This window comes from Seriola aureovittata, chromosome 13, assembly GCF_021018895.1.
Source record: "Seriola aureovittata isolate HTS-2021-v1 ecotype China chromosome 13, ASM2101889v1, whole genome shotgun sequence".
NCBI classification, from domain to species: domain Eukaryota; kingdom Metazoa; phylum Chordata; class Actinopteri; order Carangiformes; family Carangidae; genus Seriola; species Seriola aureovittata.
Genome location: NC_079376.1, coordinates 8,328,203 through 8,343,270, shown reverse-complemented (window position 1 = coordinate 8,343,270; position 15,068 = coordinate 8,328,203). Strand labels below are relative to the sequence as shown.

At 42.4% G+C, this 15,068-nt stretch overlaps 1 protein-coding gene across 1 annotated transcript in view; it reads right to left on the bottom strand.

Moving 5' to 3' along the window:
- The window catches only part of slc25a21 (solute carrier family 25 member 21), an 87,264-nt gene that overhangs the window by 12,683 nt on the left and 59,513 nt on the right, over positions 1-15,068 (bottom strand). Inside the window, exon 4 of the mRNA XM_056394380.1 lies at positions 3,801-3,884. Within this exon, the coding sequence (XP_056250355.1) occupies positions 3,801-3,884 (84 nt within the window). The remainder of the gene's footprint in view (positions 1-3,800; positions 3,885-15,068) is intronic.

Here is a 15,068-nt window from a genome sequence, read left to right as displayed (position 1 = left end):
AGTGAGGCTTCTGTCCAAAATATGCAGTGAACCACAACCAGTTATTAAAACACTTGTCATCAGGTGACAGAGACAGCCAATTTCATTGACAACTCAAGTTACACGAGTGGAATAACCTGACGCTTTGTTACACAGAACAGTTTAGGGACTTTGTTGGAAACTGTTCGGAAAAGGGCAGGTGTGATTGGACGAACCATCTGTTTATCTTATGACATAGTAGGAAAGCAACAAAGATGACTCATAGGGCGCTGATTGGTCTCACCGAGGTTCAGCCACAAGTGAGTAGCTCAGACATGGAAGAAAGAATCTCGTTTGTGAGAGATCCAGCTGCCTCGCAAGGTTACAACTGGTACTAGAAGCCAAAAATTAGACCCTCGTATCTTTTGTGTAAACAAGTTATTTCAGTCAGACGGAAGGCTCTTCCCTATGCTCTCTTTGTCCATGCAAATGGTGGCCATAGATTTACCGGGTGTGGTCAAGCTGAGGAGCCACCAGGTGATGAAAGAGAAGTGAAATTTGTTACAGAACAAATATGGCCTCTAGTGAGTGCCATTCATTTGAATCCTAATTTGATTTCCAATGTAAAGTACACACTAAGTCCCTTTTTGGCTTTCCTAAACAAATGACCTCCTTATGCCAGTGGGTGTGTGTGTGTGGAGAGTGTGTTTGTATACACTTGTGTGTATGATTTGTCTTAAATTTTCATAAACCTTACCTTTTTTTAACAGCCTCCATCCATCTGGTGAGGAGGGTATCACTGACAGAACTACACAGACACATTTGATTAAATAAACTGGCCGATATTATCCATCAGACAGAAATTCTGACTTGTTAGTGGTAGAAATGTATAAATAAATAAAGTAACAGATCATTTACAAAAAAAAAAAAAAAAAGAGTACAAAATTAATATCTGCAGCAGACTTTTGTGCCATGATGAAATCCTTGAGAAATATGAGCTCGCCCGGGAAACTTTTTAACATGTAAACAACCTGCATGCTTCATCTGCAAATATTTGCACTCTCCCAGTGTCTGCTGTAACCTTGACATTGTCACCACAGTCAGGCACAATCACCAGTGGCCAGGGTTCACTGGATAAAAGCACAAACAACAAGCGTCTCTACTTTGTGCATTATAGGATCTAAACTTACTCTGGTGACTTATTCACATCTTGAGATAAATATTGGTTATTCACAAGCTACAGACTAATTTTTTGACTTGGTGGAAGGGGAAATAACTGATAATTATTTATAAAGTGGAGTTTCTTTCCTTCTGTACATCCATATGCCTAAAGTTCATATTTTGGGTGATCAAATGATCATATACTATTATATATATATTTTTTCAATTTGGTGTAATCCATAAGATGATACAGTTAATTGTAATGTTTTGAACTTTGACCTAAATATGGAAAGTGCAATAGTTTACTAAAGTAAAGCAGTGGATCACACCTTAGTTAACTCAAACACGCTCATATTTTTGAATTTTTATAACATACTGTCAAAAGAATGGCATTTTGAGATATACACATATTTGATTCTTTTACTGAGTTAGATGAGAAGATTGATACCACTCTCATGTCTGTACGATAAATAACAAGCTGCAGCCAACTGACTGAACAGACTGGAGAACAGTGGGAAACAGCTAACCTGGCTCTGTTCAAAGACAGACAACATCCACCTACCAGCTCCTCAGAAGCTCGCTCATTAACACGTAATGTCTCGTCTATTTAATCCGCACAAAAACTGAGATGTAAAATAACATGTAACTCTGGGCTTGAAGGCAAATAAGAGATCGTTCCAAAATGTCGAACTATTGCTTTAACCTGATCGCTGCTTCATTCGAACCATGCCTGTTTCACTATAGCAAAACATATGTAATCTGGTGGACACGCTGATCTGCACTTCCTCACACTTCCATGAATGTATACTTTTTGCATGGGTGGTCCCAGCTGGAGTCAGCTCCCACCCCCACCAATCCCGCACCGTTAGTTGAAGGCATTACTCATTGATCTACTGTACGAAGGCCAACGCACGCTGTTGTAATGCGTGGACCCTTTTAATAATCCCGTGGCCGTGCTTTGGGTCTCGACCCAGTCTCTGGATACCACACTGGTAAAGAATGCTCGAGAATAGAGTCTTTTTGTTTGCCTCCAGACGGAAACACTTAACACATGCTCACGCTGCTGCACCCACATGCAACAGAAAAGAGGGCCTGTAAGGCAATATACAACCAAGTGTTGGTGAGCATAGTTCACACTGTAACACACTTATGTGCATAGCTACAAGATGTAATGCTCAATTTTCCAGATTCAATAACAACCTAATGTAAATGTTGAGTTTTTGACAGAAAAAAATAATTTCTTAGCAATAAATGTTTAAAATGTGTGTTGCTACTATATAAAAGCACAGTCTATAGGCCTGGTTATTATGTCCAGGGTTTAGAGTGACTACAAGATGGGATCCTACGTGTGCACATTTCCATTTCTTTCTTCAGTTAAATCACCACGCTCGAACTGAGAGCTCAGGTTTCCTCCCTCATCGCCTCAGAGAGAATGAGGCCTAGTGTTAGCTCGGTCCTGCCATCAGCTGACGGGAGATGTTTATTTTTAATAATAATTCTACAACAGTGGGGCCTAACACTATTTGTATAAATTATAACTAAGTGGTTTGGCCTGGAGGTAATCCTCAATGTGCTACTGGGGAGTGATTACAGACTCAGCGAAAATATACTGTTAGTGATAATTGTTTGACACGAAAAGTGAATCTTCCGTCTATGGGGACTTTCAGTTACAGGTTGTGGTTCTTTGTCATGAGTTTCAGTTAAATATCTCTCATAGTTGATGGTGTGGATGCTGTGTGTTTTGGCCATCATTTTATTGTGACAGTGGAAATTCATACTAATCCCAAAGGGCACACCCGAAAAGCATGCATGCAAACAGGCATTAAATTTCAACTCGAGTGTGAGGGTGTGTGTGTGGGGTGAAGAGGGCACAGCTACTGTTGCAGGATGGCTGCGTCTGTTGAACTACAGCCAACAGAGGATTTCCAACTGTCCCTAGCCGGCCTCTCACTGTGCGCTCGCTCACACCTCACAGCAGATCAACTTTATATCCGCTGTAAAGCTGTCGACTCGCCGTAAACAGAGCGAGTGGCAACCACTTTCTCCTACGCCTGCACTGTCTCACGGACCTGTCACAGGGCAGGCAGAGGAGGAGGGACCGTGGCGGGATCACTGTCTTTAGTTAGTTGTCAAAGTTTAACATTTAGGTTCTAAGGCAATAAGAGCTGTACTCCTATCCACTGTGACATAAGGCACGTTCAGTGGCTTGCTGCAGGATTTTTCTTTAGACTGTTGACAGACACACCAGCTGTCTTATAGCAACCAACACCCTCAGCCTTCTGACCACAACACAGATTATTTATGATAACAAAAAAGAAAACATAAAATACCTTACTATGGAAGCTGCACAATAACCAGTTGGATTAATTTAATGTGTAGTGCATAATTCTACATCTATAAACACACATATAATGTGCCTTCATGGTGTTGGACACTATACTTCATAATATCAAATGATCATATTTGATATTTTAAAAAAATGTTAATGTGTGAATGAATTGTTTGTAAATACACTTGCTGCAAATGACCCATTGAGAGACAAATAAAGTATTTTAAATGTGAATAAACGTAATTATTATTGAATTGCCACTTTAACATAAGCCTTCTGCCATCCGAGTAAGGAAGGAAAATCTATTCCTTCCCTGTCCTGTAGTCGGCAACAACTGTTGTGGATAACCTACCCCTCATTGCGGAAGACGGTCCGGAAGCAATCACCCAGGCTCTTGTAGCTGGTGGGGTCACTGTTTCCCCTCTGGATCTGGAATCTGCAATGACAAAGTTCTCATTAAAACTTCTATCATTCTAAATATTACACACATCAGTGCTACTTTCAATCTAGTCTATTAGGCCTTTATTACAGGTACCTCAAATCTTCAAAGTCATTTTGTTCGACAAAATGACTTCGTTACACCTGTATGTAAAATGCAACCAGAACAAACCTGATCTTTATCATAATTGAGGTCGTTTCTCTCCTTAATTTCCCTCCCTCTCTCTTTCATCTGTCTTTTTTCCACCTCTGCTAAAACGAGAGGCTCCTTCCACCAGGTCCCCCCCAGCGCAGGGGAGAACTCAAACATTTATTTAACCCAACCGATCCAATTAGCCACCCAACTCCCCAGGTTCAGGTCTTTTGCAGCAAGCTTTTCAGCTGCTAACATGCTAGTAAGCCAATTGTAACAGCTCTTCGGTTACGTGTAAATTTTTAATATGATGGAGCCAGTCGAAGGACTTTTTGTTGTATAGCAAACACGCTGGTACCTCCCTAATAAAGGCTGGTGAGCTGCGTGTAAATCTTTTACATGAGAGACTAGTTGGGGGTGAAAGAATGAATATAAATGGTGCCTGCTGGAGATAAAGAGTTTCAGGTATTGGTACACTAAGGGGATAGGAGGAGATCTAATTATATACTGCCATATGGCTTCGACATGGATCCTGAACTCCAAAAAACATGTCAAACTAAATGGCCATGGTAAGACACAGTTACACAGGGATTATACACTTGATAACGACTAATGAAACGACAAATAATTAAACGTGATAATTTGAAAAATGTATAAATATCTTTACAAACAGAGAGGAGGTAAAGGTAGAAACAGAGAGAGAGATGAAGAGAGTAAGAGGTAACAGGACAAGAGAAAGATTCCCTCCTCATATGGCTTCAACTGCCAGGTCACAAGGTCAGCAGTAAGTCGTCCATGCGGGTGCCTGATGGGGCCATAAAGAGCCCCCGGGCTCCAGTGGAGGGGGGGTTTAGTGGGGTGAGCGGCCTTTCATATCGCTAACAGATTAACATCTTAGAGGGGTGTCCCTCAAATCCTATTTGGTGGATTCCCAAATAGCTTGTAACCCGTTCCTGAAAACCAGTTAAAACAGCATAATAAATAGATGTCTGACACCATATTAAAGAGAAGAAGAAAAGAAGGACTCCAGGTATGAGGGGGTGGTGGAATAAAGGGTAAGGAGGGGGGGGTAAAGACCCGGAAGATTTAAGACTACTGGGACTTGTAAACAAATTCAAATCTGGCTTAATTAAAGGCATATGACGCTGGGGTCAAGGATGGTAGAGACCCAGTCCCAAGTCTCCTCCTGTCTCCTTTGCTCTGCCTGCCCCGACCCGAACCGGCCTTGAGAGTGGGGTTGCCGAGGCTGTGGTCCGGTTCCAGCCCCCTGACTCCACTTGTGACCCCAGGGTCACCTCATTTCCTCATGGCCCTCTCCTACCCTGCCATAAAAGCCAGGGACCAAACAGCAAGGCCCAGGGAGTGGGAGATAATAGGGAGGACCAGAAGAACTTGGCAGCAGGGGAACCGTCAGGCCCCTGGCTAGGAAGCTGCTAATCTTGCTTTTCACAGCAACCAACAGTGAAAAATAAGACTCAAAGCCGTCCTGGTTAAATGCCCTGTTTTAGAGGATTTATATGGACAAAAAGCTCTAGTTTCTATTCATAAGGCCTCAGTGAATAAGGAGATATACTGGTTGGCTAAAGAAGAGCAAAAGATAGCCTTCATGGCTCTGGCAGATTCACTTGGCCTTGGGAGTCAGCCGTGCGGATCGTAAACTCCGCAGACAGAAGACCCAAGGAAAACCCTGGGGCTTCTTTAAAACATACCACTTGGAGCATTTCGTTCAATCGTCAGCCAAAAATATTGGAGACAGAGTACACTCAGAGGTGATGAGATCTGTGAGTTCATCAAGACTCCCCCCTTATTTCCTCTTCTTACCCACATCCCACTCTCCCTGTGTTTGAGCTTTACAGGCCTCGAGCTGCCCAGGTGAGGGTGAAGGCGAGGGCAGGTTGGTGCTTCTGTGAGCGAGACAAGCACTCTGGGGTAAATAATCCTGAAGAACTCGTCCACCTGACCTCCACCGCCTATAAAAGTACAAATTCTAGGCGTCCACAGAGAAGTCAAAAAGGTAAATGAGGGCGGAGTGGCTGGCTCGAGCCCCAGTCTTTGTATTTTTATGGACAGGAGCGCAGTGTTTGAGGGCCTTGCAAGGCCGTGTCCGCTCCCAGACCCCGACGGTAATGGGCTCGAACTGGGGACCAACAAGACGGGCTGTCACCCCAGAGAGACGAGATGTTGAGGTGAGGCTCATTAATGATGGTGTTAAAAAAATGCCTATGGGAAGGGGTAGGGAGGGTTATTAGGTTGATCAAAAGGCAGAGGCTTGATGGGTTTACTTTTAAAAGGGGTAGGCCAAGCTTTTAGGAGATCTCTTAAAAATATGCCCTATTAAATGAGGGGTATTCCCTCAGTGGCACTTAAAGCATTTTGATGAGTTGCTTAGTTTAAAATTTAGGGTCTAATAGGGGCTGATATGAAATCATATTTATAGCTGTTCAGACAGACCAACATATAAATTAACACCCTATATAGAGAAGTAATGACCTAGTCTACAACAGGTAGTTATCTTTAGCTATACACCACAGGTCAAAAGTTTTAGAAACCTCCATTTTTCCTGTTGTTACTGAAATGAACATAGTGTAACATCTCAGTGTATTCTGAATTTAAAGCACAGAAGAAATTAAAAAAAGGAATCATGGAATCTTAAAACCTCAATTTAATCTTAATTTCTTGACTCATTCAGATGCCGAACATAGTCATGGCACGTTTCCACTAATGTGTTGCACTTGCAGGCTGCTTTGATTTCACCTTCTGTCCAGTTCATCCCAAAACAGTTCCATGGGGTTTAAGTCTAGAGACTGTGCTGAAACAACCCGCTCATTCTTTTCTTCTGATGTTTTGGGTCATTATCTTGCAGTAGGATGAACCCCTGACCAAACAGTTTGCTACCTTTTCAACAAAAGTTGGGCCACCTGTAGGAATTGTTTGCATTAACTTTCAAGGCTTCATTTACTTCCACTGCTGCAGGAAAGCTGTAAGTTAACCAATATCTTAATCCCTGAAAAAGAAAATTTTCTAGGGAAATTTACACCTTTGTATCAGTTAAAAGTGATTCACTGGACTTGAACTGCTGAAGTTTCAATAAAACCTGGAAAAATGTGGGTGTTCTAAAACGTTTGACCGATATTATACTGCAATATTTTTAAAATTGTGCAATTTTCTCCAAGTATGAACGTTATGATTTATGTGTGTTACTGTGTATTTGGATTGGTTGCTACAGTGAGAGCCTTGATCTGCTCATGCCTTCCCTGCTGGAATGCCAAGAGCTTCAACAAAAAGGAGAAAGACAAAATATGATTGAAGAAGGAGAAGAACTGAATCACCAGGAGGGAGGGATGAAAGTTGAGTAATTTCTCATGTTAGATCTGAAGTGAATAAGACAATCCAGTGGGCAAAATGAAGGGGAAATCTATTTTTTACAGCTAGACAGTTAATTTTAATGAGCAGGATCATAAAAATGGTAAGAGTCCATTGCATTGGTACATGAGGTTAAGAGCTCTTTTCCGACCTAAACGCTCCAACATGGCAAATGTGGTCAATCGTGACCTTAGCCACCCAATAGTGCTTCAGGGTCAAAGAGTGTAACCAAAAAAATAAAAGGGTCCCTTTTGGATCCAGTGGCTGCTTGTTTTAACAACACACATTGTTGACAACAGTGGTGACTGACTCTCACAGAGTAAAAAGTGTGTTTGATGAAGAAAGAGTATAAAACAAGGAGTATGACACGTGATGTCTAAGCACTGAACATGCCTTTATTTATTTGGGATACACTCCAAATCTTTGATAACTAGCTCTTGCTCCAACGTGGTTTGCACTTATTGTAAGTCGTTTTGAACAAAAGTGCCTGCCAAATAAAGTGTTTGAGCGGGGCAGGAAGAGGCCCATAAAGACAGACCTTTGGAGAGAGGAATAGGAAAATAAAGTTGAGGAGAAGAAGATGCAAGATGCGAGCAGAGGGGAAGTGATAAACCTTTGGCGCTTGTGACACGGCAGGCTCCCAGAGCTTGATCTGGAGCAGGCCAGGGTGGCTTTCACCAGCACCAAGAAGTCTACTGGACTTGGGATAGCCCGGGTTAAGGAACAAGCTTTGGTATGGATAACGGAGAAAAAGTTACTCTTAACTGCTGTTAAAAGGGCTACGACATCCTTCTGTCATTCTGGATTCTTTCTCACGCCGATAAAACTGACTCCTCTGATTCCCTATGGTGATGTTAGACCAGTTTGCCGGTCCAGATGTCTGCTCATATACTGTGACCTCTGTGACCCAAGATCAGGCTGTGTTACCGTGGAAGAGCAGGAAAAGAGCTGCATAAAACAGCACGAGGACAGGCTAGGCAGGTCCAGGCCAAGACTGAGACTCAGATGTTTTGAGCATTACAAACTTCTGGTTGACTGATAGATCACTCTATATGTTAGAGTGGACTGCAGCAAATTTAGAAAGCCACTAATGCTGAAGTGGAGCAGATAGGTGGAAAAAATGAGCACTCTTACTGACATTTCCAGTAAGTGGTTGCATAACAGAAAGGATTTCTTGGGTGTTTAAACTAGGGTCTCTTAACCTCTGCCAAATGCTGTTAACTGAAATTATGGTGCTAATGCTAGAGCAGTAGTTTTAATTACAGCATGATAAAACAGTAAAAAAATCTTTTACAGTGGCTCTCCAAACAGTCCACATGAATTTTATAAAGAATTATTTTTCTGCAGACCTAAGAGTAATCGTCAAGACCTTTTCTTTAACAGAGACCAAACTAGATTGATTCACAATTTGAATATAGGAGAAACATGCAAACCCATGGCTGGGTGAAATACAGAAAAACAAGCCTTGACAGACGATGGCAGTCCATGCAAGATAGGTTAAGATTATCTGGTGCTAGACTGGTCCAGGCAAGAAACAGTAACAGCCACTTTGATGTGAGGAAATGCTGCAGGATTTTGGAGACTCCCCTGACAGCAGGTAACCACTGGCTATAACACAGTGCGCTCCAGACAGAAGACAACTGCCCTGCATGCTCCCAGAGAGAAACCTGAGAGTCACTATTACTACACTGCACTGTCTTGTCTCAGCCATGTCTCAAGAGGCCAAGACACACTGTTGTAGGCGCCAACAAGTACACCCCCCCTAAAAAACAAAAAAACAAATGAGATTTTACAGGGGTCTCTATTGTTGCTAAATCTATGTAAACATTTGTAAATCGTTTTGGGTGTGTGGTGATACCTATTTAGACTATCTTTCTCTCCATATTCTCTTTCCATTTATCATTTATCCGACATGTACATCTTTCTTAGGGAAATGCACTCTGTCCTCAGCTGGTATCACTGAGTAAGAACTAACGATAAGGACTTAGGGCAAGTTATACCCATATTAACTGGACGCCATCCAAATCCTGTACCAGTTATTTTTAAGTGCAGCACACTGCCATGACTGACATGAAGTATTATGGATCCAGTCAGTGATGCAGACCTTTGAAAGTAACAACCACGCCAAGGTTTTTAAAAAAAGCTTGAAATGCATAAGCAGTGGACCTCGGACTTTAAGACCAAGATCAAGGAGCTATAGAGGAAGTGTAAGCCCTGCTGCAGGGTTCTTGAGATGGTCTTTGCAAATCAGTGTGAACTAACAAACCTCTGCCATTACATACATCACCCAGCACGTGCCTATTAAAATTTGATACATTATGGTCTGCAGCCACGAACACTGCGTGTGGGTCCTTGTTGATGTTTGGCTCGTCTGGTCTGCGGTACACTGGAGCCAATCACTTCCTCCTCCAGCCTCTTCAATGTATTTTTTAAGGTGAGAAGAATGAGGAAGCAGGCAGAAGAAAACAGCACCCATACTGTGTAATGGCCTCATGCAGCTACTGTGAACTTTTTAACAAAGAGGCATCACATGCGGCTTTTCCTTCATTCATCAACGCCAAGAGCGGCCTTCTTGTGTGCTTGTTATAGATGTATTCACAGCGGTGAGCAGAGGCAGCTCCTACAAGGACAAGACTGCTGTGAGTACAGTATGTACAAATGAATTGTTGTGGAGCGTGTGCACACAATGCACACAGTTTGGCGCAGGGACCATGCTGAGCCTTTAAGTGTCTGTACAACACTTCAAGTTCAGATGATCAAAAGTGCATCAACAAAGCACTAAGTGAAAAAGCAAGCTCACATGCTTAATGACTTTTTAATGAGCACAGAGTTGCGACACTGGAAACTGCAATGCAACTCCTGCATCCACTGCTGCTCGGTCCTCCACTGTTAGTGGCAAGGTGACAACAATTTAAGTTTCAAAGTGCCTCACCGAGTAACTCAAAAGTGAAAAAAAAAAACCTGCTTGCAAGAGTTTGGAAAAGGGGTGATGGAGGTGGGATAAAGGATGTACAGACATGCATGTGTGAGTTTTGAGAGTCAGAAAGAAAAAGATGGGGCAGCAGGGGGGCAGCACTGTGGTTGCAGCACAGTCAGGGTCTAGTGAAATCAAAGCACACAATGCCTAAACTCTGTAATTAGTGTACTGGAATGTGAACCCCTTCACTGATAATGATTACAGGTGCTCCAATACGACACACACACACACACTGACATGCACATCTGCTCTTTATGTGTACCTCTATCTATAGCCCAAATCTCTGATTTGGTAATCCATTTGTGACTGCTAGTTACAATTCCAACATCTGTGAGTAACTGCGACATCTGTTGCGACGTTAAAAGTAATGGGCAAGTTTATTTCTCTGCATTTTGCCTTTATTAGATAGTTGTCAGTTCAGGGTGAAAAGAACTGGATGTTGCAGTTACATGGTATGCATCATGCACTGCTTGGACCACCAGGATGCCCCATTTCTAGGTCTAAAATTTCACATTAGGCCATGAATTAGAATGACCAAATTGTCATGTTATGTAAATCTCAGGCTGGTATAGTTTTCTATGATAGTTTCAATAGCAATTTGTTTTTTTCAAATACTGGACAGATGAAAGGGGAAGTTCAGGAAGATGTCCGAGCTGTGATTGTTTTTTTCCTTTTTGGGGTTTGAGTTTTTTTCCCTCTAATTTTATGTTTCTCTTTTTCCTTTTGATTTTGAGGTTTATTTTATTTGGTGTTTTGCATAGCTGTAGAAAATGAGAATGAAACAGCAAAAAACTCAAATATTCCCCCCAACCCACCCCACCCGAAAGAAAGGAAGAAAGGATCCCATATTCCAGTCAATGATAACTTTTTTTCTTTTTACATCCAACACCAGTGTTTTTAAAATCCTCACTAGCAATCTGTACATGGTCACTACAGGACGGTTAGTTTTGCGGTTATGACATAAGGTTAAAAATATGGTTAAGCTGTGGGTTCGACACCTGAAACACTTGGCTAAGGTTATGGAAAGGCCATGGCTACAGTTAACAGAAACACTAATAGCAGGTATGTGACAAAATATAAACTGACATTAATGCTGAATGCACTGGCCACGAGCCCAAACTGTCACACCTTTAGTCTCTGTCTTGCCACACGGAGGGCACACTGCTCCCTGTGTTGGCGCCGGACAGAAATCCGGAGGTGTAGAATCATTCAATGATATAACTGGTGGAGACGCTGGTCTGGTGGGCAGGCAGAGAGGTCTATCTATACATCGGTCCATCTTAAACATGATCAACAGTATTTAACATTTTGAATGTGATGGGCAATTAATTTAGCTGAGGCATAATTTGCAACATTAAGGCATCACTCAAGAGCAAAGTCATCATATCTAATCCTGCCAAATATGCTGCTCAGCCCTGCTCATGAAAAGACTTGCTGTCAAAAATTTGTAAGGGACTCATAATTCAATTATGCTTGTGCACTGACGCGATGCACCAACTGAGCTTGGGCTATCCTCTTTGGATTCGGCATGTGTTTGAGTTTACTCTGTGAGTAAAGTCTTGCCCTGCGGTCTCACAACGCCGGGGGGATTAAGAACCGGCTTGACAACTGCTGACCTGCCTGCTCCTTTACAAGGAAAGATCAGCTATCAGGCTGCTGCTGCTTTGTGCCCTGCTGTTTGAGGATTGTGTCAGGGATTCCTCCATAAGTGCTGTGGGGTTCACCGAGCAGTTGGGGGCGAACGGAGGTGGAGGCGGCAGAGAGGAGGAGTGAAGCCTGTGGGCAGTGCTGTCACGCGCTCCCGAAAAAGACTGGACGTCATCTGTCAAAGCTCTCATCAAAGATCACTTTCAAGCCCCCCAAGTGGGACACACTTTCATGCGTGCTGTGACCAAATGGAGGTAGTGTTGCCATGGATACTGCTGCGAGCAAGGGCCAGTACCAGGTTTTTCTAATCAGGCTTGAAACAAGCTACTGGCAGGCTTAGTGGTTTGCAATGACTCTGACAGGCATGTCATACAACACAATTTACAGAATTGCATAATTCAATACAAACCTTCTAAAACACATGTACAACAGGGATTTAAACAAAACATTACATAATCGCTCAACAAACTACAAATTCAGAAGTAATGATAGAAGTTTAAACAATGCATTCCACATGATGTTGATGACGTTGTTATATAATCAGGTTTATATTAAAAAAAAGTGGTGGCTGATTCAACAACAGGCTAACTACGATGGTTGCTGAAAAACTAAAACCACATAAGACAGAATGTGGAAACAGTAGAAAGAGTTAATGTTCAGCGGGAGGAGTTGAAAGGCTGGATGAAGACTGGTTATCTGGGAGAGAAAAAAAAAAAAAGACGACGAACGGGGGAAAAAGAAGCAAATCAGGATGGGAGAGCATGAAAGAGAGAGAGCGAGGAAGAAAGGGTGGGTGTAGAGGGAGAAAAGAGGCGTAGGAGGAGTGGCTCAGTCAAGAGTTATTGCATAAAAAAACATCTTTGGGGCTTGCAAACACATCAGATCATGTGCTCGTGGTGGAAACGGCAGGAAGTTCACAATGACAGGAGAGGCTGCTCAGGCAGACGCAGACATGAGGAAGGCGTGGTTTCACTCTCTGGGCGGAAGGTAAAGGGGGTGACAGGAAGTTTCTTTCAGATGAGCATGAGTATGTTTGCGCATGCATGTGTATAAGGGTGGAGCACCGTGTAACAGGATCTCGACATGAAGGGAAATGTGGGCTCAGTGCAACTCTCTAATGAGAGGGAGAACCTGATCAGAGTCAGATGGGGTGCCCCGAGCGCACAGCCCCCTGCAGAAAGTGCCGCCCGACACCCTTTGTTACCTCCAAGTGAGCTGAGACCAGCCCATGAACCATGTAACTAGGTGGTTTCCAGGTTAATGAAAAGCTGTAACTCCGGTCCCACTGTCTCCCTCTGCTAAACTGACGACTGCCCTCCCTCCCCACACCACACCCTCCATCTTCACCCCAACATTCCTGCCCCTACCCATGGAGAGGGGGGTCAGGGTCAGGGGCAATTAACTATTTACTTTGTGTGAAGTATGCTACATTTACATTTTGGGCTGATCATTATCCAGAGTGACTCACAACAAGCTTGATGTTTCAATTTCTGGATTTGCTTTAATCTTTGGATTGGATGTATTAAAAAGCACCAAAGAATGAGAAACAGAACTGTCACAGTTGCAGATGTGAAGTTGTATGTGGAATAAATGGTTGACCTAAACTTCAAATAGCTCACAAAAACCAATAAATGTCCCAACTCTTCTCCAACATACCACTCTTCATTCCCTAACGATTTAGGCTATTTTGCCTTAATCCCCCTGATGACTTGTACTGAGGCTCACGCTGGTCTGCCCTCCGCTGTGTCTGCATTCTCAAAGAAACTGCACTTTAAATAGGACACACAGTATGTAACAATGTCTCCATATTCCAGGTGGTGGAAAAGTACTTGTTAGTGCTAAAACGACTAGACTTGAAAGGTCAATGGACAAATAACAACAAATCTGTTAATATATTAATGATCGAAATGGGGCTTTTTTATTTTACTTAATTGTAACTTTAATGTTTTGGACTTTTTGACTTTTGTTTGGACAAAACAAGCATCCTGAGCCCTGGACACTTGTGATGGGCATATTTCACTATTTGCTAAAGTGTTACAGACACATTTATGAATAGAAAAAGTCTACAGATCAACTGATGATGAGAATAACTGTTAGTTGCAGCTCTACTACTGGTACAGTTCTCTAACTGAAAGCTCAATGGTTCAATTCGAGCTACAGCCAATTGTATTTTAATAGCAATTTACAAAGCATCATTGTGTAAAAGAATCTCTCAAAGACATTGAACCTCTATCAGCTTGTTTGTCGCACAACTACATGCAATGCATCCACGTGCATATCTCAAAATGGCCAATACAAACTTATAGACGTTCAACTCTTTCACTGCGATGAAAGAGGTTGTAAGTCAGTCTGATGGGAGGTAGGCTCTGCAGGAGTCCCTCAGATGTAAGATAGATGTACTTGTTAGCAAAGGTGAGTAACAGGGGTCATGGCTTGACTGATCAGTGAGCTCCCTATGGGGCGTCAAAGCGAAACAACAAAGGCAAAAAGACACATTGTGAATCATCTGACAAGAGTTTCACGTTTAGGTCCCACATGTGTAACAATGTCCAGTGTGGTCAAGTTAAATATTTTCACAATTATAAAAGGAATTTTATCCATCAGTGTTTTAAACTGATGTTCTGAGGCAAAAGTTTTGTCATAACGGACTTACTTTCCCACTCTGATTTAAAATTATCTTATAAGTACTCCAAATTTGGTGCTATCCATCATGCTGAAAGTTGTATGTCACCATTTTTTTCACATCACAGACACACAGCTATTCATTCTGCCAAAGCAGTCATCCCAGAAGATGAATCAGTATTTGTTTAAAGTAAAAAGCTGCCAAATGGTCCTGACATTCTTTTTTTGATTCATAACATTATTTGTCTGTGGGTGGGGTGTTGTTACACCAACGGCTGCAGCTAATCCTAAATCTGTAATTTACCACCGCCTACTTCCCTGTCTCAGAGAGAGAGGAGAAGGATAAACCCCCCCCCCATTTGGAAAATAGGTAAACATCAGCTCCTAGGCAGGTACACATTTTGTCAAGTTTACTTTCCAAAAAAAGGAAAAGGGAGAGA